Below are 27058 nucleotides of genomic sequence, written 5' to 3'. Positions count from 1 at the left end.
TGTGTTTTCAATTAGTTTATGTTTTACGATGCTTTATTTTAAGTCCTAAATCGGTTGAGCCATATTCAAAGGAATGGCTGTGACTCCAGATCCCTTAAATTATCTATTAAATTAGCTCCCGATCAAACACCACGCAACATTTGAACTGTGTAATAACTGTGAGAACGTTAGAAAATGTTTATGTGACGTTCGAGAAACCCTTAGACCTTTACACCGATCAGCGCGCAGAAAGCAGTTCTGGAACGATGGCCTCGTTTCTGCACGCTGATCTGGCGGATATTTATTACGTTTATAAATGAACTTTCTGTCTCCACCGTGAGCGCAGTAGGCGTTTCGACGTCGGCGTGAACCCGGCGGGCACCAGGACCCGGGGATCCCCGCACAGACCGCCCTCTCCCCAATTCATGACATTTCTTTTCATTAAGCAGAGCCGTAAGAAACTGCCTGCAAGCGCTCAGCACTTCGCCAGAAATTTCGTGCACCAGGGGAAAGAAACGCGTCGTGTTCGTGGCGAAGGAAGATGGTGCGAAGCGTGAGGCAGCAAAAAGAGGTCAAAGCCGAAGATGTTTTTCTGGAGTCCGAGGCGTCCATGGATCAGCACGATTTTGAGATGTCTTGTCCTTTTGACGATGTCCTGAACTCCGGAGACTCTCCGATAGACCAGATCGGCACTTTTCTGAAAAATGTGCAGGTCCTGCTGGAGGCAGCGAGCTACATTGAGAGGGCCGAGCGGAAAGATGGAAGTAAGTTCATGTGTATGTTGCTCTGGAGGTTGTTTTTTTTCCTCAGAGGAACAGGACTTTCATTGTCATCAGACTCAGACAACAAAGGATCCGAGTTAAACGAACTCGGGACAATCGGCTCAGTACATTGAGCTCCGAAATGTGCGCAGCCGGGCTTCACACGCGGCGGCGAAAGCGGCCAGTCTGCCTTTCAGCATCCCGGAGCCTCGTTTTTATTAGATTTTTCGGTAAAGAGGATCGTCTTGGCGCACAGACTAATTTACCTGCGCGGCGGCAGTGTTATTTATCTGGAGCGCATCCGGCACGTTGGAAGTACGGATGCATGCTTCGTGGAGGCGAATTTGGTGGTTTTAATTGTTGGTTATGGTGTGTTGTTCAGGCATGTAAGCTGTTACCCCGACGGATGGATGGAGTTAGTTGGATGGATGGAGTTAGTTGGATATGAAATAAAGTGGCTGAAGTGCCAACGCGCTGAGAATTATACAGTGTTTTACATTGTGTTCAAAGAGCACAGTGTGTATGACGTCAGCTTAGAACCGAAAAAAAAAATTATATATATATATATATATATAACTGGATCCGGCTTAAATATGTCTACTGGAATTCGGGGGCTTGGAAAATCATTAAGGTTTTTAAAACTGTGGTTTAATGACCTTCAGATTGGTAAACGGTGAAATTTAAGCCATTTAAGTGGGAAAAAAACATTTGTCGTACATTTTGGTTTTAGTCGTATTAAGTTTTTTTGTTTTACTGTGAAAGCTTATGCTGATGCGCATTTACGACCATGCTGGTCATCAGTCAAAAAAAATAGTTTCGTTTTGTTTGTGCCAGCTCACAGCTGCCCGAGAAGCCTGCTTCTGATCCAGAGTCAGTTGACAATTGTTTGCTTCCTGATGTCTGGAGGTGTAACCACATGGCTTCCACATGGACCAAATTCCGCCGCTGTGATTGGCCGAGTGCGGCTTTGTTGCCAGCGCTTTTCAGAGAGCGGCACCAACCACACGGCTCCATTGTGGTGATGTCATGTGTTGCTGGGCCTGGCTTATTTGGGGCTGAAGTGTCTCCCTTTAGTGGGCATTTGTGGGATTTGAAGGCTTTAGAGAATAACCGAATGTGTTCACAATATTCATTTATTTGGTAGGGGTATTAATACTACTATTACAAACAACAACAATAATATGATTAATAAAGAAGATATTGTATACCATTGCATCTGTACCATTGCTCTCGTTTCCTTAACTGTTTGTTATTCTGTATTTAGACATTGTAGATGTACTGTACGTCCTCGCGTAATATAGTAAACCTCGGTATATGATACAACCTGACGTCTGTGAACTGGGAGAGTTCATGCTATTTGTTAAAAAAAAAAAAAAAAAAAAAAAAAAAACTCCATGTCCCATGATGCTTTGCGAGAGGGGCCGGTCTCCCTGCTCAGCTGTAATGCTAGGTAAACAAACTGGGGAGGAGTGAACGCAAGCAGAGGGCAGTTAGCCGTGCGCCAGGCTCTCGGTTTTTTTTTAAACTATCGTTTCTATTCGTTTTTTAACTATTTGTAGAAATTAGTTTCCTATGCACTTTTAATACTTTGATATTATGATTTAGATTTTTTTTTATTTGCCAAATCTATCTGGGCTTTCCAAAGTGAACAGTATTTAACATTGTAGTTAGCTGTGTTGCATTAATTTTCGGATAGAGGAAATAATTTTAAACCTCTAGAAGCAATATTTAACTTGCCAAAATTAAGTGGAGGGGTAAAAATAGGCTGGGACATTTGCTAGTTTTGTCACAGCGGTACCTATTCGCTAGCCTTAGCACAATGACGACAGTGCAGCTGATTAACATCCAGCGGTTACTGGAAGCTGCGGAATATATAGAAAGACGAGAGAGGGGTATGTACGTTTTTTTTTTGGTTTTTGTTTTGCTATTTATATAGCGCAGCTTCTGGTATGGTTTGTTTTCAACAATGTCAGTTTTTGCCCAAATTGCTTTCATATTCGATGAACAAGGGTTTACGATGTAAGAGAAATAATAAAGGGCGACGTCGAGGAAACGTCATGTTGAAATTCCTGGACGTAAACACCGCAGCCGCAGTCGTTTGCTAACGACACTGGTGTCTAATGAAAGTGTCTTCCAGCAGAATGTGAACACGGATACGCCTCGACCTTCCCGTCTATTCAGAGCACAAACTTCCAGAGACAGCGGAAATTTCGCAATAAGAAGTACAACAACAATCACAACAGGTAAGCTAACATCAGATTATCTGTATTCATTCACAGCACGGGCAAGGAAAGTGAAACTCACGGTTTTGCAACAGCAGTTTCTATGTTTCTAGTGTTTTCGAAACGCCAGTTAGTCACTAACGATACGTTTTTATTCCTCATTTTATAATAATTGCTTTCCCGCACGAGTGTTATTTACTTTTTGCTGCGTTTGGGGGAGGGGAAGCGTCGAGCTCGAGTTCGCTTTCATCAGCTGATTGTCAAACCGACTGCAGCACGGAAGTTAGGGATCGGGGTAAAATTAACATACAGAAATGTCACGAACACATCACAGCAGCGCTCTCATTGTGTGTCCCCTTTCCCGTGGAAAAATTCACGGCTTTGTAGTCGCCGATATGAGGCATGCACGAATCATTCAGTCCTCTGATACGCACTTTGATGTCGATACTGAACATGGTGAGAATTGTAACACAGGCCCTTGCGTGCAATGGCTATTATTTACCGCAGTTGCTTTTTGATGCTTATAACACTAAACCCCCGATATATCATTTTTTAGACATGAATGTGATATTTTGCATCACATATATATGCCTTATTGCAACAACATATATATCTCATGAAGTGTGAATATGCAAATTGAATCCTCAGTTGTATATAATTATATTATTATTCTATTTATTCAGGGGAGATTTTAAACAATTAAATTATTATTCAGTTAGGCTTCAAACACAGAGTGATAAAAAGATTGAATGTCCTTGCTTAGGTCTTTTCAATATATGTTTTTATTTACTGTAGAAATAATAAAAATCAAACATGTCTAGGAGGCTTGTTTTTAAGAGTATAATACCCACAAAACAATTGAATGTTGAAGATCTCAGGCATTAGCATTGTGTGAGTGAAAAATTCAGGGTTTCCTGTCACATGCCATTTCCACAAGCTGTGAAAGAAAACAAGTCTCTGTAGGGTCATCTACAGGGTGCTAGAAGACTCCTCATTGGTATTAGTCGCCCCCTTGCCTCCCATGCCATAGCAACAGGAAGTTCCCCCTGTGACCCCCACACACGTTTGGCAAAGCAGGGAGCTGTTGTATACTGCAGATGGGCATTGGAAGAATGGCCTGTTTCTCTCCAGTTATTTTATCACACAGAGAGCTGCTTAAGGGACCACCGGATTCGCTTTGACCTTATTAAGTATGTACCAAGCCCTGGACCTGCCTCACCTGCAGAGTAAAGCTGTTAATGTTCTCACTTCACCTCTCCTGTTCGTGCGGTGCCCTTTCCCCCTCTTTTCGTTTCTGTGTTGTCTTATTCATCTCTGTCTGTCTGCTGAGGATTTTGGCAGGAGTGGGTCAGATGTTAGGCATGCCGGCTCCCACCATCGTATCAGTGTTGGATGCACATTGCATGCCAGGAGATTGTCTTAATTTTCTTTATGAGCCTGACTATGTCCATTTAGCATCTTGATTGGATTTTTTTATTTTTTTATTCTAATGTTTTTTTTTTTTTTAATTCTTCAGGTCAACACACAACGAGCTGGAAAAGAATCGGTGAGTTCACCATGTTCCTGTTCAGAATGTTCACAGTGGAAACGGCCTGTTCTAGTATGTCCACACCGTTTTAGAGACAGTCATACCATTCTCACACGATTGTGCAGCCTGGGCTAGGCTCGGGTGGGGTTTATACCTCTTTTGTTTTAAACAAATCTATGGATCAACAGGTCCTTCGAAAGTGAAAGTAAGACGTGTCCCAGTTCTGCCGATCCGATGACATTCCTTCCCTTCCTTTCTCAACCTGCCTGACTCACCACTCTTCACAGGGTTATGTAATTGGGCCAGTTGCCAGGGTTTGAGAGGCAGAGTGCAGCAGACGGATATACCCGCAAAATAAAGGACAGAGCAAACACTAGAAAATGAAGCAGCTAGCAGGTACATGGTAACTGATATTATGTAGTGAGTGGTGAAGGCCACACCTTATCTGTGTTACCACATACAGGGTGTAGAGGCATTAAGTGCCTGGGCAGGAAGCTGAAAGATTCCACTTCAAAGGCATAAATACGCCTGTCTAGACAACCACGAATCATGGCACACCAAGCACTCGTTTGATGTGCTTGAGACATGATTAAGATTGAAGTCAAATCTTGCAAAATGCCACAAAGTGTGGAAGTAGCTATTATTGCATGTGGTGTTTATTGTTGGTCTGCCATTTTAAATCATTTAAGCATATTTTAATTTCGGCATCTAACATGTCTAATTAGATGCTGTTGGGGATTAAATGGAGTTGGAAATGGTGGACCATGCTGAAGTCGGTTAATTATAGGAGGGAGCATGTCCCATCATGTCTTGTCTTGTTTCTCTCATGCACAGTCATCTCGCTAAACCAAATGCTGCTCTCAGATAGCACCCACATACTTTGCATGGTACACATGGCTGTGTGTGGGCTGCAGCTAAGATAAGTGGATGTGTTGCCGCTATTACAAACCAAAAGCAACATGCCCACCAGTGCTGTGGCACGGCTTGTCGCATAACACCTCCATCGACGAGACTGTCCGTCTGTAACTGTGATTAATGTCATTTGCTGTGATGTAATCTGGAGTTTCTGCTGCTTTGGTTAAACCATTTGAATTTGAGCCCCACGAACACTGACAACGGGCAGCCTTTTTCCTACAGCCGGGAGAAACCTTAGGACATTAAGTAGCCTGATTCAATGCTGACTCCAGGCTGGTGGTTATATGGAGAAGATTGTGTTTGTGCGTGAAATGACATGTAGTGGATGCCACTTCTAGGCCATACACACCAGAAGTGTGGCTGAGGTTAGTGACGAAAGAACTGCACAGCATGCGTTCGCCCTACAGATAAGCCCAGAGCTTTATCATTTATTTTCCAGCTTGCTTGGGATGCGTCGCGCTCATATTTTTTTCTTAGCGTGCAAGTACCCTACTCCACAGCTCTGAAATCCAAACGCCAGGGCTTTCATTTTCACGACATAACGTATCGACAAAACCTCGTTGATGCCCCATGATTATGGGAATATTTTGTTAATCTCAAATTTCAGCCTTTTCTCAGAAAGCACTGTGATGTAGAAGGGCAGCCATTGCCAGAAACTTGCCAAGATGATTTCTCGAGGCCAACTTTTTTTTTTTTTTTTTTTTTTTTTTTTTTTCAATGAAACTGAAACTTTCCAATGGTAATCAAGTGGCGACGGCAGAAATTTTGTTTCCTAATTTGAATGCTTTTACATCCTTGTTCGTTTAAAGGGAAAAATACAGTCTCCTTCTGTATCTGTGCTCTGTGTGTTTGGCAGACGAAGCGGGGGCTAGAGAATCACCCAGTTCCCGTACTGCATGTTCGTGAGCCAGAGAGGAAAGAAATAGGAGCATTTGTTCTCTGTGGTATGATGCCTTGTAAGCTCGTCTTGGCCGGGATAAAAGCAGCTTAGGGGAGCTGACCTTTGGTCTAACGGCACGCTCACAACGCAGACACAGGCTGGCATTGATGCCTAGCAGGAAGGGAGGCAGGCTGCGAAAGACGGGCAGTGATGTGATATATATATATATATATATATATATATATATATATATATATATATATAAAAATCCTTAATATAGATGTTGAGGGTACACGCGTCCCTCAGAACATGCAGTACCAGCATACAGCACAGGTGGGAAGAGGGTTGCAGCAGAAGCAACTTCTCACCAACTCCTCACCTTGCCCTGAACATTTCCCTTAAAGGCCACCGATGGTTTGCCAGTAAACTCTTCTCTTCTTATCAATTTGCAATCAACACTGACTACCTCATCATATTAATCGCAAGAACACTCACATCCTCTGTCATCCCATGCTTCTAATGCTGAAAAGAGGTGCTATATTTAACTCCTTCGGGAGGAAACGTTGGTAGATTATTGGTTTGTGTATTCTAAGCAAGCATCCTTTTTTTGTCAGTTCTGGGCTGCATGATAAATTGTATAAAAATGCATTATTGATTGGCCTTCAATGTGAATCACAGTTGCTCTAAAAAAAAAGGTTTCCCTTGTTTTCTGTGACCTGTGATGAAGGAGTCTGGAGGGAAAAGCAATTGATTGTATGGATTCATCATCTTTCGTTTTTTTTTCAGGTTTCATGGGATAAAACAAAACAAAAAAAAAACTACAGACTAGGCTAATTGATTTACAATATGATATTGCTTATTATGTATAACTGAAGCATTGTGATTGTTAAGAAAAATATGTTTCCTTGCAGAATAACGGAGCTCTAGTGTAGTCCGGTTTTCAGTCAGCCTTTATGGAGGTTGGGGGGCTGGGCCACAAGTACAGAAAGAAGGACAAGGATGTTTGTGTTGAATGCACATCCCATAGTCATTCGGAGTGGCTTTGGCATTGCATGCACTCATGTGCGCGCGCGCACACACACACAACCTCTGACTGCCTGACTGGCCACGTGCTGTGGTCTTGCTTTCAGTGGGTGAGAGTTAAGTCCACTCACGTGCCAAATAATCCATGTTGTAGTGATGATGGGACCCCCACAGCTGTCAGGCCAGCTCACTGTCTGACTGTTTTCCTCTCATTCCAACTGTTCCACCTCCGGGTGTGAGTAGAAAATCGGTGACCATCATCATACACTGTATCACAGACATGTGAATTTTAGATGCATGCAACAAAACATCAGTTCACTATGCTGTGTTTGTTTTAAAGGACATAATGGGATATGTTTTAGTGGCTTTATTTAAGAAGGAATAGAACATTGGATGTATTTAGGAATTTGGATTCACTACCTTGCTAATCTTAATCTAATCAATAATCTATTTGCATGTTTAGTGTTAGTAATAGTCTGTGTAGTGGTCAGGTTTTATTATGAGGACAGACACTGGAAGCAAATAGACGGAGGAGAGAGGATCTTGGACTCACGTCCAGTGCTTTTACATTAGGGCTCAATAATTTAAAAGTAGGTTGTGTAGTGCAGTTCAACAGGTAACTGTGTTCTGTAAAGAAGAAATGGACCCTAAAGGCTGCCTTACAAATAATGCTATTATGATAGTCATGAAAATTGAAACAAGTTCTATGTCAGAAAAATTAAACGAAAAGATGATAAAAAGCAGCATTCACTTAGAATGGCCTCCCTCCTAAAAAAAAAACCAAGTCATCCAAGTCAGGTGACTTACCTCAATGTTTACATTTTTCCTCCTTTTTTCTCATATTCCTGCTTTTTTCTTATTATTATTTCATAGCCTGATCATTCTTATGTGTGTTTGTTTTGTTTTTCATAAAACAATCTGAATCCTATAGTGAATTATTGTTGAGTTTGGTGGGGTGTACTGCAGAAGAATGTGTAGGTGTTCTGTTTCAGTGCAGCGTTAATGTTGCACTGATGTAATCGTTTGACCTACTGCTGGACTGAATTAGTTCATTAGGCCACAACTGCGGCCGTCTTGCTTTTCTGAAGCTATTGGAGGCCTAGTAAAGGTGTAACGGGTGGTAACTGTATCTGGGAACTTTATCCTGCTGTGGGTCATTTGGTGACCTGTTGTGTCATGCATGCCGCGCAGTATGGAGGGTGTCTCTGTTTCCAGTGGCGTGTGAGCCCATTTAAATGACCTGTTTTATCCCCTGATGTGTTGCGTGTCATTCACGTCCAATCTTAAGCCTGTTTGTGACAGTGAGGGTGTCCTACAAAAGCCTGTGTCAGTGGAGCATGTATGTAGTACATAGTGTTTTCCATGCAATGTACCAGGCAGGAAGTTTCTCCACCCCCCTGTGCATTCACCAGATTTCTGTCCTGTTGCCCAGAACACGCTGTCATCTGTTTAATCTATAGTAGCACAAGCTGGAAAGCCTGCTTTGGTTTTTTGAGCTGCTAAAATGCCACTCTTGGCAGATTATGGTGAGCCAGTTGCTTATGGTACCCGCCTTCTGTGGACTTTTTAGGCAAAAGGCCTGGGGTGGTTCAAGTCTCTGTTCACTTCTGTCTTAGTCTTGTGGTTTTGAGCTAAAAAATGTGACTGATTAGCAAGTAGGTTTACCCCCAAGGAGCAGCATGTATATATTATGGCTCTATTATGGTTGTGATCCTCTTCTCAAGAATAAGTGAAGTATGTAAATATATTCTTTTTTTTTATTAGTTCTCCATTGATTTAGTAAATAGAGGACTAGAGGGGGGGTTGTAGTTCTGTCTTTAGGATTAAGCACAACTCCAGTGACCGTGATTTCAGATGAAATCTGTCCTTTTGTGCCACGCTGAAAGTAGGTCAGACCGGGGGTTCAGGGTTGTGACTGGAGTTCACCCATTCTGACCGAATGCATACGAAATCATGTGAAATCAGAGTTTAACTGAAACCCAGTTTCTTATACGCCCTGCTCACCATGCTTACTGTCTTACTGAGTACCCTCCATGCCCATATGCAGCCTCATCCATCAGCAAATGTTTCGCAGACATGCTTCTTCCCAAATGGCAAAAAAAAATTCATCCTAGGTGGAATCTAAAGCGATATTCAATTTTTCCAACTCTGCACACTCTTCAAATTTGTATATATGTGATCAATATGATCCTGATTCACTACTAGAACACAGTGTTGAGAATGAGCTTTCATTTAGTACAGCATTCCATTGCTATCCAGGGTGCATGGCTCCAATAATCCTGCAGAATTAACACAACTAAAAGAATACTGTCAAATCCTGACCAAGGACAAGCATCTATATGTAAAGGAATCACGAGACATAACTATACAGGATTTTTAAAGAAGCTAATGGGCTTGCTTACAATTATGGATGAAAGTATTATTATTGGGTTAAAAAGGGACAAAGAATAGTCAGTTAGATCAGAAAGGCATATTCTACAAACCTGGTGTAGAATGGTGGAAGTGTAAGTACACAGTGATGAGGAAATCATATACATATGAAGTCCATTTTGCCCCAAACACATTACATTTGCATATTTGCAAAACGTCAACGTCATAAGTCTTATTATGTCCATTTCTTTGTTGATGAATTACTGCAGTCATTGATTTTCTGCAGTGTTAGTAAAAGTAACGTTTGAAAGTTTGAGAACCCCTTACAGCTTTCAATATGCATACATAAAAAAATACTGATTGTTTTATGTCACATGAATGCACATAGAAGGTTCAGAAACTTTTCATGCACCACTGTATGTTTCCCAAATACATAATTTCCAATCGAAATTCGACAGTTGCACATACCATCAGTTTTATGGAAAATGTGTCTGTCAACAGACAATTCAGCATCACGTGTTGTGAGATTATTCAATTACTTTAAGCCCTTTGCAACGCTTATTAGTGGTGCTGCACAATATCCCTGTCCAAGCCGATGGTAGAGAGAGACCTGTTACAGAGGTTTCAGACATGAGTAATTAAGTAATTAATAAAGTAATTAAGAACATTATTCGATCCAAATACATTTTGATTCACAAATATTGGTATAAATTGCATATTTTCAGCCATACAGTTTTGATGCATTGTTTTGCTGACACCTCACCATATTTTCTGTCTAATGAGAGCACAAATGTTTTCATGTTATGGCTTTATTTTGAGATAATTTTGAGTCCATTGGAGTCCCATCTTTTGGAAGAATCCATTAAACGCTTCTGTGAAATGTGTTCCATGTCTGGTCGGAGCAGATTTACCCTCGTTTACTGAAGCTTGTCCATTAGCTTCCATTATGAAGGATTAGAGTCAGAGGCTCTCTGTACAGTACAGAGGCACCAGCCGAAAATATTGACCCGGGTAATCGACTGTCTGCTATTGAAGAGACGAGAGATTAGCCTGAAAAACGCTGAACGTCTCTCCAGATTTGATTTGTGTTGTTTGCATGGATGTGCAAGACCATTGCTGGCTGGCTATTTATTTTGCCCTGCAGACACAGTGTAAAGTTTGTTGTGTTGCTATATTTTGGTCAGAAATGGACAGTAAGTGGCACATAGATGCTTGAAGGGATGCGGTTTTATGGAGGAGGAAAGCAAAGATAACTAAAAATAAGTGCGTTTTATAGCTGAATTGCCTTAAAGCAAAGAATTTTTTTGAGCATTTGTTAATAAAAAAATAAATAAATTATTCAATAGAGCAGCTGAAGTCCATTTGCCTCAACATGGCCTAACAAAGAGGCTTTTTGATGCGGCCTCTGCATGCCTTGCATGCCCTTGTCCCTCGTCCCCCTGCCTCCCTCATCTCAGTCAGACGGTCCATGCGTCGGAGTGTGACATGAAGGTAGATGCATCAAATGGAAGATTAAAGTCAGAGATCCTCGTGATGTGCAGTATGCTGAAGAAACCAGTACCTCAGTCAGCATATCAAAGCAATGGTGCCAAAGGTGGCCATTTTAAACATTCATGTAGACCCCGTCCAAAGCAACAGACCATAGGTCATTGCCAGTGCTTAACGTTTTATTGAAGTTCTCGATTATTAATGCCTCTGAAAATGACCAGCTGTTGGGTTAATGCCAGTTCATCAAATATATTTTGCATCATTTAGCCACAACCTCAGCTACGTTAGCCAGCTTGGCATGTTCACACTGCCACCTACTGGCCCACCTTCTTCAGCAAATCTGCATGGATCACCTGCTGGTGCAAACAATTAAATGATTGGAATGCAATTAACCATCATGAACGTACACACCTTGCATTGCCCAAAAACTCCTAATCTGACTACTGACCATTGAGCGGTGTGTGTTTCCCAGTAACCTCATAATAAAAGGTCATATGTCCAGAAAGCAAAGGTCAGCGTATTTTTCTGCTCCTGTGACGTTGGGTTTCATTGTGCTTTTCAGTGGAGTGACACGCCTTTGTGGCTCTCATGGTGAACACTCACGTGTCCTGGAGTTTGAGTTTGATCTTCTGTCATGAAACAGCTACAGTAATAATAACACATGTATTTACTTTCCTCCCTCTTCGTTGCTCCAACTGGGGTATTTTAAATACTAAAATATTTTAATTATTTATGTGTCGATAAATCGTTTTAATGACCAAATCCATTTTGTTTTATAATTGGTTATTTATCTAAATAGTTTAAATGCTTATACGTTGCTCATCAGACTCAACAGTCAATCAGAGCCCATTCCTCAGACTACAGCAGAGATAAGTGTGGCGTTAAATGGAAGAAGGGGGGGGGGGGGCCAGCAGAGCCCCCTTCCGCTTCACCTCGCCCTCCCTGCGGTGATCTTCTGTGGGTGGGAAAACGGGCTCAACTGCAGTGAGCGTCTGTGGAGAGGGCGAGCATGGGGGCCTGCTCTTTTTCAACTGCTGATTACGATCATGAGCAACAAAGAGTCAGTGCCGCAGGTGGATTCCTGCAGGTCTCAGCTCATGCATATCTTCTGAAGAGAGATGGAAGATGAATGTTCGTTTGTTCCTATTTTCCAGGTAGATTTCATAATAGTTCATTCCACAATCACATATTTCCGACGTAGAGCAACGCGTTCTGACGTGTGTTCAGGAATGTCAGATTTGTCAGTTCAGCAAACAGAGTTCCCTGATAATTTATCTTATCACAAGGACAGGAACCAGAGGTAAACAGAGATGGAGGGAGGAGACTGGAGACATAGTTTTATCAGTTTTCTTCTGGGTTACTGAAAGAAGCTTGTTTCAGATAACTAGTAGTCTAATCTTTCTTGTCTTTTTAACTATTTATTTGTGTACATTCTGAAGATCTATTTGTACCCTTCCTGTTGTAGCACTTTAGAAATAAGTCCTATGCTTACCTTTTTTTGAATTCATGTGTTACCCATGCAAATGTCTAATCTGAAACGAACTTTCATATCCTGAGGACATTATGACCGACACCCATTTTGCAGTGTCTCCATGCTCCAGCCAATAAAGAGCACAGGAGGATCTTGACATGCCTGTGGGTTGAAATAGTTACATTTGTTCATTAGAATGTTAATGTGAACAGTATATCTGGCAAAGAGCAAATCCACTGAGATTCCAATCAGGTTCACATCAACTTTCGTTGCCTCTAGTGGTTTCAGTCAACTTCCAATTAGCAAGCATGATAATTACCTTCGTCAAATAAATAGATTTGTCTTTGTATTGTTGGCTGCTCCAACAGATCTGGGCAGGGATATTTCTAAAAATAAAAATGCATTTTCCCATTCAGCTTCAGATCTGACCTGGATTCAGATTTAGCCTCGCTCACATGAATAAAATCATTTCTGTTTACCCATGTCGTCATGCATGTATTGTGGAACATTATTGTTTTTTGTGATTTTATTTCCCTGCTTCCCTTCTTGTCAAGGTTATCAAAAAAAGGCAGGGTTTCATTTGCACTGAGCTATCCAAAATGTTTAAATTGTAAGGAAACAATTTTGCTCTGCAGAGACATAAGGGCTTTTAAGGGCCCCCACAGGGCCAAGGCTATGCCCATCTTGCAGCAGGCCATACATAGCCGGCGGCCTAGCAGTTTTGTTGTGAACGTTTGTGTGTGTGTGTGTGTGTGTGTGTGTGTGTGTGTGTATGCGAGACTGAGACCCGGTATTCTGTTCTGGTCTACAGACGAGCCCACCTCCGACTGTGTCTGGAACGACTGAAGGCCCTCATCCCGCTGGGACCAGACTGCAACCGGCACACCACCTTGGGTTTGCTCAACAAAGCCAAATCACACATAAAGGTACAGATCGAATTGCTAATGCCTTTTTGCTTTCTAGGTACTGAAAGTGAATGTAAGTTACTTAATGGAGGTCAAGAACAAATTCTGAAAAAAAAAATGTATGGTTGTTTTCCCATTTAGCCTAGGTGCATTTCCCCATTGTAGCCCCTGTAGCATCTTCTTGCTTTAAACATTGACCCTGCCCCTCTGTCTGTGTAGAAACTTGAAGAGGCAGACCGGAAGAGTCGGTACCAGCTGGAGAGTTTGGCGCGAGAGCAGAGGCACCTACAAAGGCAGCTGGACCTGCTGCAGGGGGGCAACGGGGCTGGATCTCCGTCTTCACCCTTCTCTCCTTCCCCCATCTCCAGCAGCAACGAGGGTGAGCGGATACGCATGGACAGCGTGGGCTCTACTGTCTGTTCTGACCGCTCTGACTCTGACCAAGGTGAGAGGAACAACGCCACTACAAGCATGCGATGTATGAGTTGCTAAACCATATTGTATGATTTGAAACCACCAAACGTTACTTGGTAGACTTCTGCAGGTGACCACAAAATATATATATAATTTTTCCGACTCTCTAAGGCAGATTCCGAGTAAATTAGCCAGAGTAAGAACAAGACACTGTTCATGAACTGCTACACAGTACAGTAACTGTACTGCTCTGGTTATTAATAATAATATAATTAATAGTACCTCTAGGTGCACCAGTGGTACACACATATTATTTGGCAACCACATCTCATACCTCTTGTAGTTACAGCTGCTGTGAAACCAAATGAAGTATAGATCCACGTTGCCCCTTGTTGACTCTGTTCCTTCGTTCATGACCCACAGAAGAGATTGAGGTGGATGTGGAAGGCACCGAGTTCTCCCATGGAGAACTGGATAGCGCCAGCACAGCCAGCACCAGCGACCTGGACGACCACAGCAGTCTGCAGAGCCTGGCCAGCGATGAAGGCTACTCTAGCTGCAGTGTCAAACTTGCCTTTTCTTAAAGACCCTGCCCCCCACCCCCACCCCCCTCGTATAATTCCAGCTCCCCCACCGCTCCTTCATTCTGCCTGCACACCTTCCTACTTGCCTATATTCCTTCGACCAGCCAGGCCCTTAAAGGACACCTCCGACCAAGCAGAAGCCCAGACACCTTGCCCCGGTGACCAGGTGATCAGAACACGTTCAGTGTCTCCCACCCCTGGATCCTCTCAGCTGAAACATGGTGACCGCTGTCAGTTTGTGTTTTGAAGAATCTGAGGGCCTATATTTCGGGACCTTATTAAAAGCATTGTGTACCCTGAACAGAAAGGAGCGGTAACATCTGAAAACCGGTGATTTGTAGTTGTGGGTAGGCCTTGGTATATGCCTCGTTTACTTCAAATAGCACATCTCACGCAGAACTGTGTGACTGAAGCCAGCAAACCACAACCGGCTGTTCAATTTTATTACAGCGAACAAAAAGGCTTTTAAAAGAAGACATTTTAATTGGTTTCCTTTTTATCCTTGCTGTAGTTATTACAGTTTCTGGTTTGAATTGATTCCTCTGTATTCAATATTCAAATAAGTATTGATGAAAAAATATAAGACCAAAAACTCATGCACTTAAATTGGTATGTGATTTTACGATTTGAATGTGAAACTGTCGCCTGCGTTACCTGCTTTTTCTATTCCGCTGAGACATCAGAACAATTTTTTGACTTCTTGTAGTCTGTAGGACACATGGACTCAACTTGCCATATCAACCTTTTTTGTATGTGTGTTTTGTCCTGAGGTTTGTAACGATTGTTCCATGCCACAACTCGGACACTGAAATTGGTGCTATGTGGAAATAGCATCAAATCATAATGCAGAGCAGCGGTTCGGGAGGCCGGCAACAAATTTTTTGCAAGATGAATGCATTGGGCAAATGAGTATGAGAAACAAAGGAAATCCTTACATTCCCAAGTTTTGGGTGTTGGCTATGTTCAACATATGGCAGATCCACATTTCCAGCAGCTATTTCAACAAGCTATTCCTGCACTTTCCTATCGAACAGCTGCCCGTGGAAGTGGCAACATTTGTACAAAAACTAAGGGGAAGGGGGGAACCCATCAGTTCATACTCATCCTAGCAGTAATAAGCAATAACTATAGGAGTCGTTTTTGTCTCAACAGTTCCTTCTTCAGCGGCACAGACCCAGCTTCTGTCCAATAAGCGAATCTTTCTTGCGTGTTTTGTTGTAAATACAATAGTTGGGGAAAAAAATCCAAACATTAAAGAAGGAAAATGGTAGAAACCCACTTATAGATCTATTGCTTCTGTTGCTGTTTGGTGTTTTTTTCCTTTTTGTGTGTAATTTAAATTATATTTTTTGAGGAAAAAAAAAAAAACAATTATTCTCTTCAGAGTGGCAGACACTGGCATAGACAGTGTTCATTTTGCTGGTTGAAATGTTTTTATTTGTATCGGGAATATGTAACTTTTTTTTTTCCAAGGTGGAGGGGGGTGGGGTCAGTAATACAATAGCAGTCAGAACCCCCACCTTCACCCCAGATATCTGTCCATGAAGGCCGATTTGGAATGGCATTGTTTATTTATTAGACGTACTTTATAGTGTCTTTTTTTTTTCTTTTAAACCTGAAAGGCATTCCACTACTACTGTCCTGAGCTGTGGATGTTGAGTGTGAATCTTGAAGAGGTTAATGTCATGTTTGACCTCTGGACTGAAAGTAATTTAAAAAAAAAAAAATTCTTAGTTCCTCTTCAGGCTCACGACTGTGTGTCAGACTCCCACACAGTATGGTGGAAATTTCAGTTGAAGTACTACATATTTAATTCTTGTCCCTTTGGTAAGAAACAAATACTTAACCTGCATATTTGTGTTTTTTCCATTTTTTTCTTCCTTTATTTATTTCTATATGCCACTTCTTACTGATAAATTAATTATTTGAATATATTTTGTTGGATGTGCAAAATCTCATAGCCATTTTTATAATTTTTTTTTACCTTTAACCTCTACCCTCTGTTAACCGGCCTAATCTGACTCCTATATTGTAAGCATTCTTTTTCTAAAAGCTAATTTGAATTTATCAGCAGCCAGTGTGCTATATGGAGTTCTCCACCTTAACAAAAAATCGACCAAAACACGTATCTGAGGCGTTCTTGCCTCTTATGGGGTCGCTCTTTTTGACACTCCAAGGAGACATACATACAGTTTGTTTTAGACTGAATTAGTCAAACGTAGTTTTTCACTATTGTGAAGACTCACCATGAAGAATTGTGTAAATTGTGTACTAAAATGACATTCTGGCTGAATCCAGCCGAGGATACGCTCTCGTTCTTTCTTCTTTTTTTGGCCAATGGGAAGAATCAAACTCAAAGTGGTGCTCTTCTTCAGCAGTAGGCCAAACGTGCACAAGAAGGCATGTGTCTTTCCCGTGTAGGGAGGGAACGTTACTTTTCATTCACCTCTGCAACATCTTTGTTGTATCTTTCTTTCTTTTGTTTTTAAAAATCTGCACTATAATTCATGTGGTGCCCAAATAATATGAAAGTATTTCTCCAAGCCACACTTTGTGCTATGGCTTCATGTATGGAATGTTGAAGAACAGTGAGAGGGGGGCGACGAGAAATCACTCGTGTTGTTTATTGTACTAAGTCACTGGCAATGGAGAATGGGCTGTCAATGAAATAAAGCTATTCCATCCTGGAGTTCCTCTGTCGTGCAGTTGTTTCATTCTTTTCTTCACAACCATTAGCTGCTGCTCTCCACCATGTTCAGAAAAGCAGTTTAGATAAATTATGGTCTTGGTGTAAATTTGTCCATGAGGAACGGACCTCGAGGTCCACATAACAAGATCAGAATTAATATGGTTTCTCTCAAGCAACACAGTACAATACAATATACAGTACAGAGAGCAATATATATATGATATGATATGGTGTAGTAATTCAGATTTGGCCCTCTCACCGCCCCAGTCCAGGTTCGATTCCCGGTCAGGGAACGCTTCTAAGACTGAGGATCATAACTGAAAGGTTGCGGGTTCAGATCTCGCACCACCAAGGTGCCATCCCCAGACACTGCTAGCTGTTTTATGAGTGTGATCGATGGAAGAAGCTGTGTTGGTTGGTTATGGTGTACGGACTTCTAAGTCATCTCCTGAAAGGGACAGAATGATCTCCAGGGTGTGAGGAGATTTTGTTGTGTCCAACGTGCTCCAGGGTGTTCAAAATGATGATCTCCAGAGTGTGAGGGGTCACAGATGATTTTCCCTGCCCATTCCTGGAGGGTGAGGTTTACAAGCCCTGGACTGAGAGCAGGGTGGCAGCAATGATTCTTTCTGCAATTCTTACAGTCCATTGCAGGCTGTACATGTCCAAACCGGAGCACATGACCAATCTGATGACAGCACTGTAGAACTGCATCAGCAGCTTCTATGGAAGATCATACATCAGTGGTGGGGCAGTGTTGGTACCATCCCCACACATTGCTCTCTGGGTGGCTGTCATGGCTGACCACTGCTCACTAAGGGTGATGTTTAAAAGCATGTTTAAGGACACATTTCACCGTGTGCTGCATAGTTTCACAATGACAATCACTTCACTTTCTTTCATAACAAACTAAATTTACATTACAAAGCATTTAAAATTGACACAACAAGCCTGATCCGGGCATCCCTGCGCCTTATTTATCAAGGAAGAGCTAATGAGCTCACTGCTGAATTACGACTGAGCAGTAATCAAATATTTTTAAAAGTCCCCATCATCGGACCATACACCTGTAACACCATAAATGCACTTCTCCTTCTGCCATCAGCTGGTCAGGATGTCCGCAGTCAACATGGCATAGGTTTTATGCCAGATGCCTTTCCGGATGTAACCCTCCCCATTTACGCAGGCTTGGCACCGGCACCAAGAAATGCAGTGGCCGGGTTCATGGATGTCGTGTAGTAAAATGATGCAATTGTCACATGCATCCCCAGTGACAGGGTTAACGTCATAAACACAATATGGTTTGCAATTTAACACCACAAGATGGCGCCGAAGCCTCAATTGTCGCCGTGTCCGTGGCGTAACCCTTCCAACATTTCAAGTTTCAAGTGTGTCTTGAATATACTGTTTGTATAGTTCTCACAGTCATGGACTTAAAAAATTTGGCCATAACACCTGCCCTGTGAGATTTGGAGCCAGGCAGTACATTTCTTAAAGACATCCATTATTTATACAGTAATTGCTGTTACCATTAGTGTTATTGTGATGCTGCAGGTCAGTAGCGAGATGATCCGTGCGTCAGATTTAACTGTTGGGGCGACGTGTTCCGAGGGGTCCAGGCCACGAAACAACGCGACACACTCAGAATACGCGGAGGCCTGTGCCTGTGCACGAGGTCTGTGCCTCGGTCTTGACGGCGGGGGTGCAGCTCGCCTTGGACCTGTTGTTCGTGCCCGTGCGACGCACAGGAAGACGTCGTCGGTTCGACGCCGGCCTATCAGAAAGGGAAGAGTTGACCCACGAGGTTTGGAGTCCGGACGTCGGCGTGACTCTTAAGTGGGTTAATATTCCCGGGGGCAGCTCCCCCTGGCCGTGTGGCGTTTGGTATGTTCCAATCAAGGGGTATTAAAGAGAGGCCTCATACGCACTATGGAGCGGGAGGTTTGAATTTATGGTGTGTGTATGAGGTTCTTCTTTTTCATGTTATTTTGAATCTTTTATTGGCAATGTTCTTATGTCGAATGAAGAGTTAATCTTTTATTAACTTGATTGAGAACCTTTCATGGCCAGTTGTTTTTGATGATCTTTTGATGTATATGTATTTTCTCTACTTTTATTGGAAGTTCAGATTTTCCATTTAGGTTGCTTTTGGAAGAGAAGGGGGGTTCCATATAAAAAAAGTGAAGTGATTGTCACTTGTGATACACAGCAGCACAGCACATGGTGCACACAGTGAAATTTGTCCTCTGCATTTAACCCATCACCCTGAGTGAGCAGTGGGCAGCCATGACAGGTGCCCAGGGAGCAGTGTGTGGGGACGGTGCTTTGCTTAGTGGCACCTCAGCAGATCAGGATTTGAACCAGCAACCTTCTGATTACGGGGCCACTTCATTAACCGCTAGGCCACCACTGCCTCAGTAAAGTAGCAGAGGATGGTTTTGATCCATCGGCGCGCTTCCACTGCGCCACTCTGCTGCTCATCAACCTAGATGGGACTTGAACCCACAATCCCTGTCTTAGGAGGCCAGTGCCTTATCCATTAGGCCACTAGGGCTTTTTTTTATTGAGATGTAGAGATGTAGGGGCAGTGGTGGCCTAGCGGTTAAGGAAGCGGCCCCGTAATCAGAAGGTTGCCGGTTCGAATCCCGATCCGCCAAGGTACCACTGAGGTGCCACTGAGCAAAGCACCGTCCCCACACACTGCTCCCCGGGCGCCGGTCATGGCTGCCCACTGCTCACTCAGGGTGATGGGTTAAATGCAGAGGACAAATTTCACTGTGTGCACCGTGTGCTGTGCTGCTGTGTATCACATGTGACAATCACTTCACTTTACTTTATTGAGTTCCAGTAGTTAAATAACTACATAGCCAGAGACAACTGTCCTGATAAATGTCTGTGTAAGTTATTTTTTTATTTAATTTTAGTAGTAGCTTAGTATGTGTTCTTTTAATCTGCTTACCTTCAAATACAACAAGCACCATCTCATTGTATTTATATGTGATAATAAAGGCACCTTGTGCCCATTGTTGGTGCTGGCAGCAGTGATTTGCCCTGATCTGCAGCCACACAGCTGCATACACAGCACGAGCTGATGCACCGTGTGTCGTGGCAGCATTGCAGCATGACTCGCTGCCCAATACATCCGCCCTATGACTGGTTTCATAGGAACCAGGTAAGCAGTGTTAGGTAATCACCTATCAACGGTAGTAGCCTAGTGGGTAACACACTCACCTATAAACCAGAAGACCTAGGTTAAAATCCCACTTACTACCATTGTGTCCCTGAGCAAGACACTTAACCCTAAGTTGCTCCAGGGGGGACTGTCCCTGTAAATAAATGCTGTAAATATAAATGCTGGGCCCACCAGTGGTATTTTCTTAAATAAAAGGAGGACACAAATGGCAAATTTATTCATATATAATTTTTTTTATGCTTCATTTGGGGCAACTAATGTACATTGTAGAGGGCTGCAGTGAACCCAACCCAACAGAAAGCTTATGTCATGATAGGATTATCTGAAGGGCTATGACTCAAAGGAGATTAAATTCGTAATTAGGATAAATCTGGCTTTTTTGCTTGTTGTCATGTCGCAGGCACATAAAACTGATGCTCGCACATGTCACACTTTATGTTCATTTATAATCATACAGTTCCCTCTTGCTATTCTCAAAAAGAAATGTGGTGCTGATGGTGCCTGATAAAGATCTGAAAATATGATACAACCTTTTGTATCGAAGGTTGGACCTCTATGGGACTCTTCCAGGGATTTTAAATGAAGAAGAAGGCAAACTATAGAAATTACTTTTGCAATTCTGTTAAAGAAAGTGAAACGATGTGACACAACGAAATGTGTCCTCTGCTTTTAACCATCGCCCTTGGTGAGCAGTGGGCAGCCATGACCGGCGCCCGGGGAGCAGTGTGTGGGGACGGTGCTTTCTATACCTGGTAGGTCACCACTGCCCCAAAAGACCGAAAATACACACAAAGGCAGTGGGGAAAACCAAACTTCTTGTTCTCTTTTCTAGACAATAGAAAAAGGGAAATACCTGCATGTTACAATGGTTGTCAGATAGATAGATAGATATTATCTGTAAATGTCATGTTTTATATGTATGTACGGGAAATGAAAGTTCGTGTGAGCTGTCAGTTCTATACTCTGACTGTCAGTTTTGTGTTGCAGCTTTGTGTCACAAGGACGATGAAGGTGCAGAGTCAGAAGGGTGGGTGTCATGACTCAGCCTGCAGGGTAAAGAGAGGTGGAACGGAAGAGGGCTGTTTTTCTTTTACCGCAGATTTTAATTATTTTCATGTCACAAAAAAAAAAAAAACGTGTTCCTGCTTACTGCTTATGTTGCCGGGACTGGATGCTGGCGGGCGTCTGCTACACTTACACACCAAACGCACCGCTTGTTATCGGAAAACAGCAGCTTGCCTGCCAGCACCTTGCTAACGCACCCGCTTGGTGGTAGCGGGCCTTGGCGATGTGACCATGGTCAGACTCGCAGGGCAGCAGGCTGGAATTCGGGTACAGGGAACTTACAGGCAGGCAGGAAACACCTGTGTGTGGCGAAGGCCTCAACGCATTCGCTCTCCATTGTGTGAGTGTGCTTCAGTCAGGAAGTGACTTAATGTACACATAGCATGGCGACAGCAAAAGAATAGAATATTCCCTAAACACCCAACAGAAAGAAAGATAGAAAAAAAAAAAAAGATTACCATCCTTGATCATTTAAATGAGATAATTTAAAAAGAAAAAAATGTCCTTTGCTGTTCATAATATGGGGAAAAAGCATAGGTGGTGTGACAGGACTGCGAGGGGAAATCCTGACCATAGACGAAGAAAAACAAAAAAAACAATGGCCTTACTGTTTATTTCAAACTGGGTTTTCTGTTTCCTTTTCTCGTGGTGATTTTGGTGATTAATGGACAATGTTACCGAACAGTTCGTCAGCTAGTCGCTGTGTGTACTTCATCAAGGTATTCTACAGAGCAGGGCTACGCAGACACAGAAACCCAGAGGCCGGCCGTACTTTCACTAGGGCAGTGTTTGTCTGTCTTGAGGCCATTTAAAGCTTAGCCACAGACGTCTTAAACATATTACTGCGAGAGGACATGACGGGACACGAACGAAAGCGGCCAATCCTGTTAGCCACATAGGAGAGGGGAAAAAACAGGGAGTATTACACAGCACCGGCAAAGAGGAGGAGGGGAAAACACGCACAATACATCAGACACTCACACACACGCCCAGATGACACACACACACACACACACACACAGGAGGTAGGATCTCACATAAAAGCCTATGTACGTAGGCTGGGGGGCTCCAGCGTGTTCGCCCTCTCGTGTGCGTGATGTCACACTCCCAGATTAAACCTTGGCCATATGGCAGCAGCCCGCTGCTTCTAATCCACTGGCAGCCACCTCTTCCTGTTACTGTTGGCAGGGTGAAGCTCCAGGTTTCCTCTCCCTTTACCTTTACCACAACGGCGGGGGTCGAAAGGGGGTGGAAAACAAGGCCTTTTATGTTCCTTTTTCTACGGGCCACACTTTTGCTGCTGTAGAAAGGATACAGAAACACAGAGCCTTTTAGACATAGGGTGGTAGTAGCCTAGTGGGTAACACACTCGTCTATGAACCAGAAGACCCGGGTTCGAATCCCACTTACTACCATTGTGTCCCTGAGCAAGACACTTAACCCTAAGTTGCTCCAGGGGGACTGTCCCTGTTACTACTGATTGTAAGTCGCTCTGGATAAGGGCGTCTGGTAAATGCTGTAAATGTAAATGTAATGTAGACAATTACTGTAACCGTCCAACAGCGAGTAACAAGAGAGGCAGCGCTTTAGGTGTTGCAGCATTTAGTCAGACTAGCCGTGTGACGTTTAAGCCTGTTAGGAGGACAAACGGATATAGGCCAGGCGGCTATAGATGGCGCCTGGCAGGAGTTTATTCATTTGTCCAACTGTGGAGTCCATCACATACGTTTCTTCTGTTTTGGTTCCTAATCTTGTCAGTCTGGCCGATTACTGAATATTACCGCATTTTCGGCTCGTTTAAAAAAAAATTATAAGAAACATTGCAAATGTTTAATGCTCTTAAATTTAGTTTTAAATTGTGTACGGAATGCACGTTTTGATTAAGAAACGTACGAAACTTCGTGAGTAATGGTTGATTCAAACGTGGACTATTCGTCGACGGGGGGGCGGGGTTATACGCAGTCAGCGGGCGCGCGGACGTTGTCCTTATTTGGTCCGTGACGTCACCCGCCGGAGGTTCCATTCATATAAAACTCCTCCAGCGGAATCCCCTCCGCGGCCATGTAATCGCTGACGTCCAGCAGCCCGCACCGCACCGCACCGCACCGCACCGTCCTCGACTACCTTAACCACCCGGTTCGGTTCCCGCCTCACCACGGGCAACATGAAGGTGTCGAGTATAGACTGCCGTCGTCTGAGGAAGATGATCCGGAAGGAGGGCGGGGGCTGCCTGATCGTCGACTGCCGACCCTACTTCTCGTTCTCCAGCTCCAGCATCACGGGGTCTCTGAACGTGAACCTCAACTCCGTCGTGGTCCGCAGGTCCCGGGGAGGCCCGGTCCCCCTTCGGTTCGTCGTCCCGGACGAGAGGGCTCTGTGCCGCCTGCGGGAGGGCGGCATCTCGGCCGCCGTGGTGGTGGACGACGGGACGCCGCATCTGCAGAAGCTCAAGCAGGACAGTGTCGCGCAGTTGGCGATCAACACGCTGTCGCATTCCGCGCGCGGCGCCAACGTCCTCTTTCTCAAAGGTGACGTCCCGTCCACTTCTCTCCACAGCATCTCCCGCCCTCGAGTACTTTGTTTTTCATTCTTATTGTTCCGGGTATCCGTGAGATCTGCGGAATTCCACGGATTCCGGAGCGCAGTCACATTTGATGACTGGCAGTGTGAGCGACGCGGTTTCCCCACAATCTCGGTGCGTCAGGGGATCAGCATGAGTCATGGAATAAAGCCTGAGATCACAGGGAACAGATCCCCTTCAAGAAGCCACCGACGTTGGTGTTAGCATTTCTAATCATTTCATTTTGTACCACAGGGGGCTATGAGGGCTTCCGATGCCAATACCCCGAACTTTGCACTGAGATGAGCAGCAGTGGCCAGACGGGGCCTGAGGCCGGGAAAATCCTCTGTGGCCACGGCGAGAAGGTCGCCTCTCACCACAAACCAGATTATGAACAGGTACGGAAGAGCCGTTGAAGCGGCAGCTTCCCAATTCAGGCCACTTCCACGGAGAATTGGTTTTATGGGACGTTCTTGGCCTGATTTACAGACAAATAAATAATCATAAATAATGATTTTCATGGTACAGGCCACTTTAAACACATATTCTTACTCCAGTCAAAGTGACATTCATCATTTTACTAATATGAGGGAAAAAACGATGATGATAACAGCATAGCTGAGGAGCCACCGTTAACCCCTGTCTTTCTTGCATGCGTCTCGCAGGGTCTGCCTGTGGAGCTTACGCCTTTCCTCTACCTCGGCAGCGCACACCACGCCTCCAGACAAGACTTTCTGACTGACCTTCACATCACAGCCTTGCTCAACGTCTCCCGCCGTGACGCACGTCCTCCCAAGGGCCAGTACGACTACAAGTGGATCCCGGTGGAAGACAGTCACACAGCCAACATCAGCTCCCACTTCCAGGAAGCAATTGACTTTATTGGTAGGTGCCCCATTTCAAATGTGAGCACAAGTGTTAAAGTTGATTTTTAATGCTGGATTGTAATATCCGATCATAGTCATCATAATTAATTTCTGTTTTATTGCCATGTCCGTAAGTTATTTGGGCCTGAGTTATTAAATGAAATTGAAAGAAAGACACATTCTTTTCATTGTTTGGTCTGAGAGAATAGACGTCATTCATTTGAGAAAAAACGTCTTGTTTTGGCTACAGTTCAGATTCATTTGGAAAGTATTCTGTCGAGTAGATAAATACAAGTCCACCGTGAGACCAGTTCCTGGAACTGTGGGCTGACCGTATCTATATTTAAAATTCTAAATCGAGTTCACAGCCACTCTCCTCATCTCTCCTCTCCACAAATCCCCATTGTCTTCCTTTAAGGAAGAGCTTGCCCCCACAGCTCAACAGGTCTAGTTTGTTTGAGGTTTGTGTCCAGGTGTGACCTTGCTATGAATATTATACACCTTTAAATACATATTAATTCCTGGTTAATACAATTTGATGTAAATCATGCTGAGTTGGCCAAATTTTGGCAGTCACTTTCCTTTTAATACTGACAAAATTATAGTTCTGCTCATAAGATGTGATGTTTATCATGTTTTGGGTCTTGGCTGAAAAAAAAAAAAAGTTCTGTTCTGTTTGTTTTTTTTTTCAGATCGAGTGAAAGGAGAAGGCGGGAAAATCCTGGTTCACTGCGAAGCTGGCATCTCTCGATCGCCCACCATCTGTATTGCGTACCTCATGTGGAGCCAGCGCCTCAGGCTGGAGGAGGCTTTTGACGTCATCCGGCAGCGCCGGGCCATCATCTCACCAAACTTCAGCTTCATGGGCCAGCTGCTGCAGTTTGAAGCTGAAGTTTTGTCCTCTGCGCCCCCCGCACCTACCACGCCCTCGTATGAGCGTGAATTTGCACTGAGTAAAAGCTTCGAGACGCCCGTCTTCACCTTCCCCACATCCTTACTCACATCCCTGCCTATCCAAACGCCAGTGCACCAATTCAAGCTAAGTCCAATTATGGCACAGCCTTAAACATAAATAATAATAATAATAATCAATAAAAAGCCTAACAAGCTTCTTAGCAATAGTTCTTATGTGGTCAGGACTGAGGAGTGGGACATTTGTGGCAAAAAAACGTGACTACTGTATGCAGGTGCATCATTTCTTTTAGCCACCTGAGTATGGTGATTGTAAATTGCAATGCCTTAGCTTAATGTGACTTTCTTTTCTTTTAGTGTCTGTGACATCTGGACAGGGATTTTAAAGTGTATTTATTCTTTGTTTTTTATTTTATTGTACCGCGTGTGCTTTTTTTTTTTTTTTTTTTAATAAAAACAAAAGAGAATGATATTTGTATGAAAGTTAGCGTGGCTTTCTTCCTTTGTCAGATGGATGAAGGGCGGCTCATCCTGCTTTAGTTAATGCCCATGACTCGGTCGCTCGGGAGGGGGCCGAGTTGGCCATGAACGTCTAATAACTTACCGAAAGCCTGAATGTGGAACCGGGCCATGGCCGTCGTGCGGTTGTTGTCTTCCTTCCGGACGCCACCCTGCCCCTTTACCCGGGACACGGGCACCAAGAAACGCAGTGGCTCATGGATGTCGTGTATTGAAAGGAAGAAATGAATTGCATGTTAAAGGCTTCACATACCTAGTATGTGTGATGATATCAAATAAATTACTAACTAATTTTAAGAGACCCAGTTACCTTTTTTTCACGTAGTTGTTTACATACGTTAAGCTCCGGCGCCCCCTACCGCGTGCTGACGGTAGGACAGGCGGAGCGGCGGCAGACTGCCGGTGTATTTGAACAATGAGAATATCGTGAAAAAATGATATTCGTAGTTTAACCTCCACACATGCTACATTCGCTGCACATGAGGTGTTTTTTTTTGCTGTGTTTTAATTAGTTTCTTTCCACACAACTGGTTGTTTGTTTGATACTCTCGTGAGATCTCACGACCCCGACATTGCCCAATAAACGTCAGATAAATAATAAAATGCGTTTGGCAAAATATATGCAGCAAATATAATAAAATGCGGTATAGCCAAAACTCGCTTAAGTGAATAACTTTAATTGCACAACTACCTCTTTCAATTTATTTCTCTCAA

The 27058-nt window shown here is 43.4% G+C and overlaps 2 protein-coding genes across 4 annotated transcripts; both read left to right on the top strand.

Moving 5' to 3' along the window:
• Positions 1-382: 382 nt before the first annotated feature.
• Positions 383-17236, top strand: mxi1 (max interactor 1, dimerization protein). 3 transcript variants are annotated; one of them, XM_028973706.1, is made up of 6 exons: positions 383-743; positions 2878-2983; positions 4479-4508; positions 13449-13563; positions 13762-13987; positions 14380-17236. In XM_028973706.1, the coding sequence occupies exons 1-6, from the start codon at positions 521-523 to the stop codon at positions 14538-14540; spliced, it is 861 nt and encodes a 286-aa protein (XP_028829539.1). In that variant the 5' UTR covers positions 383-520; the 3' UTR covers positions 14541-17236. The 3 variants fall into 3 exon arrangements, with proteins under 3 accessions (XP_028829539.1, XP_028829540.1, XP_028829541.1); XM_028973707.1 differs by having other exon boundaries at positions 386-743; positions 2881-2983; XM_028973708.1 differs by lacking the exon at positions 383-743 and adding an exon at positions 2179-2632 and having other exon boundaries at positions 2881-2983.
• A 6293-nt stretch (positions 17237-23529) lies between these two features.
• Positions 23530-26636, top strand: dusp5 (dual specificity phosphatase 5). The gene is made up of 4 exons (XM_028971827.1): positions 23530-24015; positions 24303-24445; positions 24713-24932; positions 25606-26636. Exons 1-4 carry the CDS (start codon positions 23652-23654, stop codon positions 25977-25979), a joined length of 1101 nt encoding a protein of 366 aa, XP_028827660.1. The 5' UTR covers positions 23530-23651; the 3' UTR covers positions 25980-26636.
• Positions 26637-27058: the final 422 nt, after the last annotated feature.

The sequence above is a fragment of the Denticeps clupeoides genome, chromosome 3 (genome assembly GCF_900700375.1).
Source record: "Denticeps clupeoides chromosome 3, fDenClu1.1, whole genome shotgun sequence".
In the NCBI taxonomy this organism is placed as follows: Eukaryota; Metazoa; Chordata; class Actinopteri; order Clupeiformes; family Denticipitidae; genus Denticeps; species Denticeps clupeoides.
Note: the sequence above shows the minus strand (reverse complement) of the source record. Positions and strands in the feature narration are given on the sequence as shown.

What these genes read in the sequence shown, in the direction of transcription:
- mxi1 (XM_028973706.1), top strand. Translation starts at nt 521, where the DNA reads ATGGTGCGAAGCGTGAGGCAGCAAAAAGAGGTCAAAGCCGAAGATGTT. An exon ending in TACAACAACAATCACAACAG is followed by an intron (nt 2,984 to 4,478) that starts GTAAGCTAACAT and finishes TTAATTCTTCAG; the next exon opens with GTCAACACACAACGAGCTGG. An exon ending in AAGCCAAATCACACATAAAG is followed by an intron (nt 13,564 to 13,761) that starts GTACAGATCGAA and finishes CTGTCTGTGTAG; the next exon opens with AAACTTGAAGAGGCAGACCG.
- dusp5 (XM_028971827.1), top strand. Translation starts at nt 23,652, where the DNA reads ATGAAGGTGTCGAGTATAGACTGCCGTCGTCTGAGGAAGATGATCCGG. An exon ending in ACAAACCAGATTATGAACAG is followed by an intron (nt 24,446 to 24,712) that starts GTACGGAAGAGC and finishes TGCGTCTCGCAG; the next exon opens with GGTCTGCCTGTGGAGCTTAC. An exon ending in GGAAGCAATTGACTTTATTG is followed by an intron (nt 24,933 to 25,605) that starts GTAGGTGCCCCA and finishes TTTTTTTTTCAG; the next exon opens with ATCGAGTGAAAGGAGAAGGC.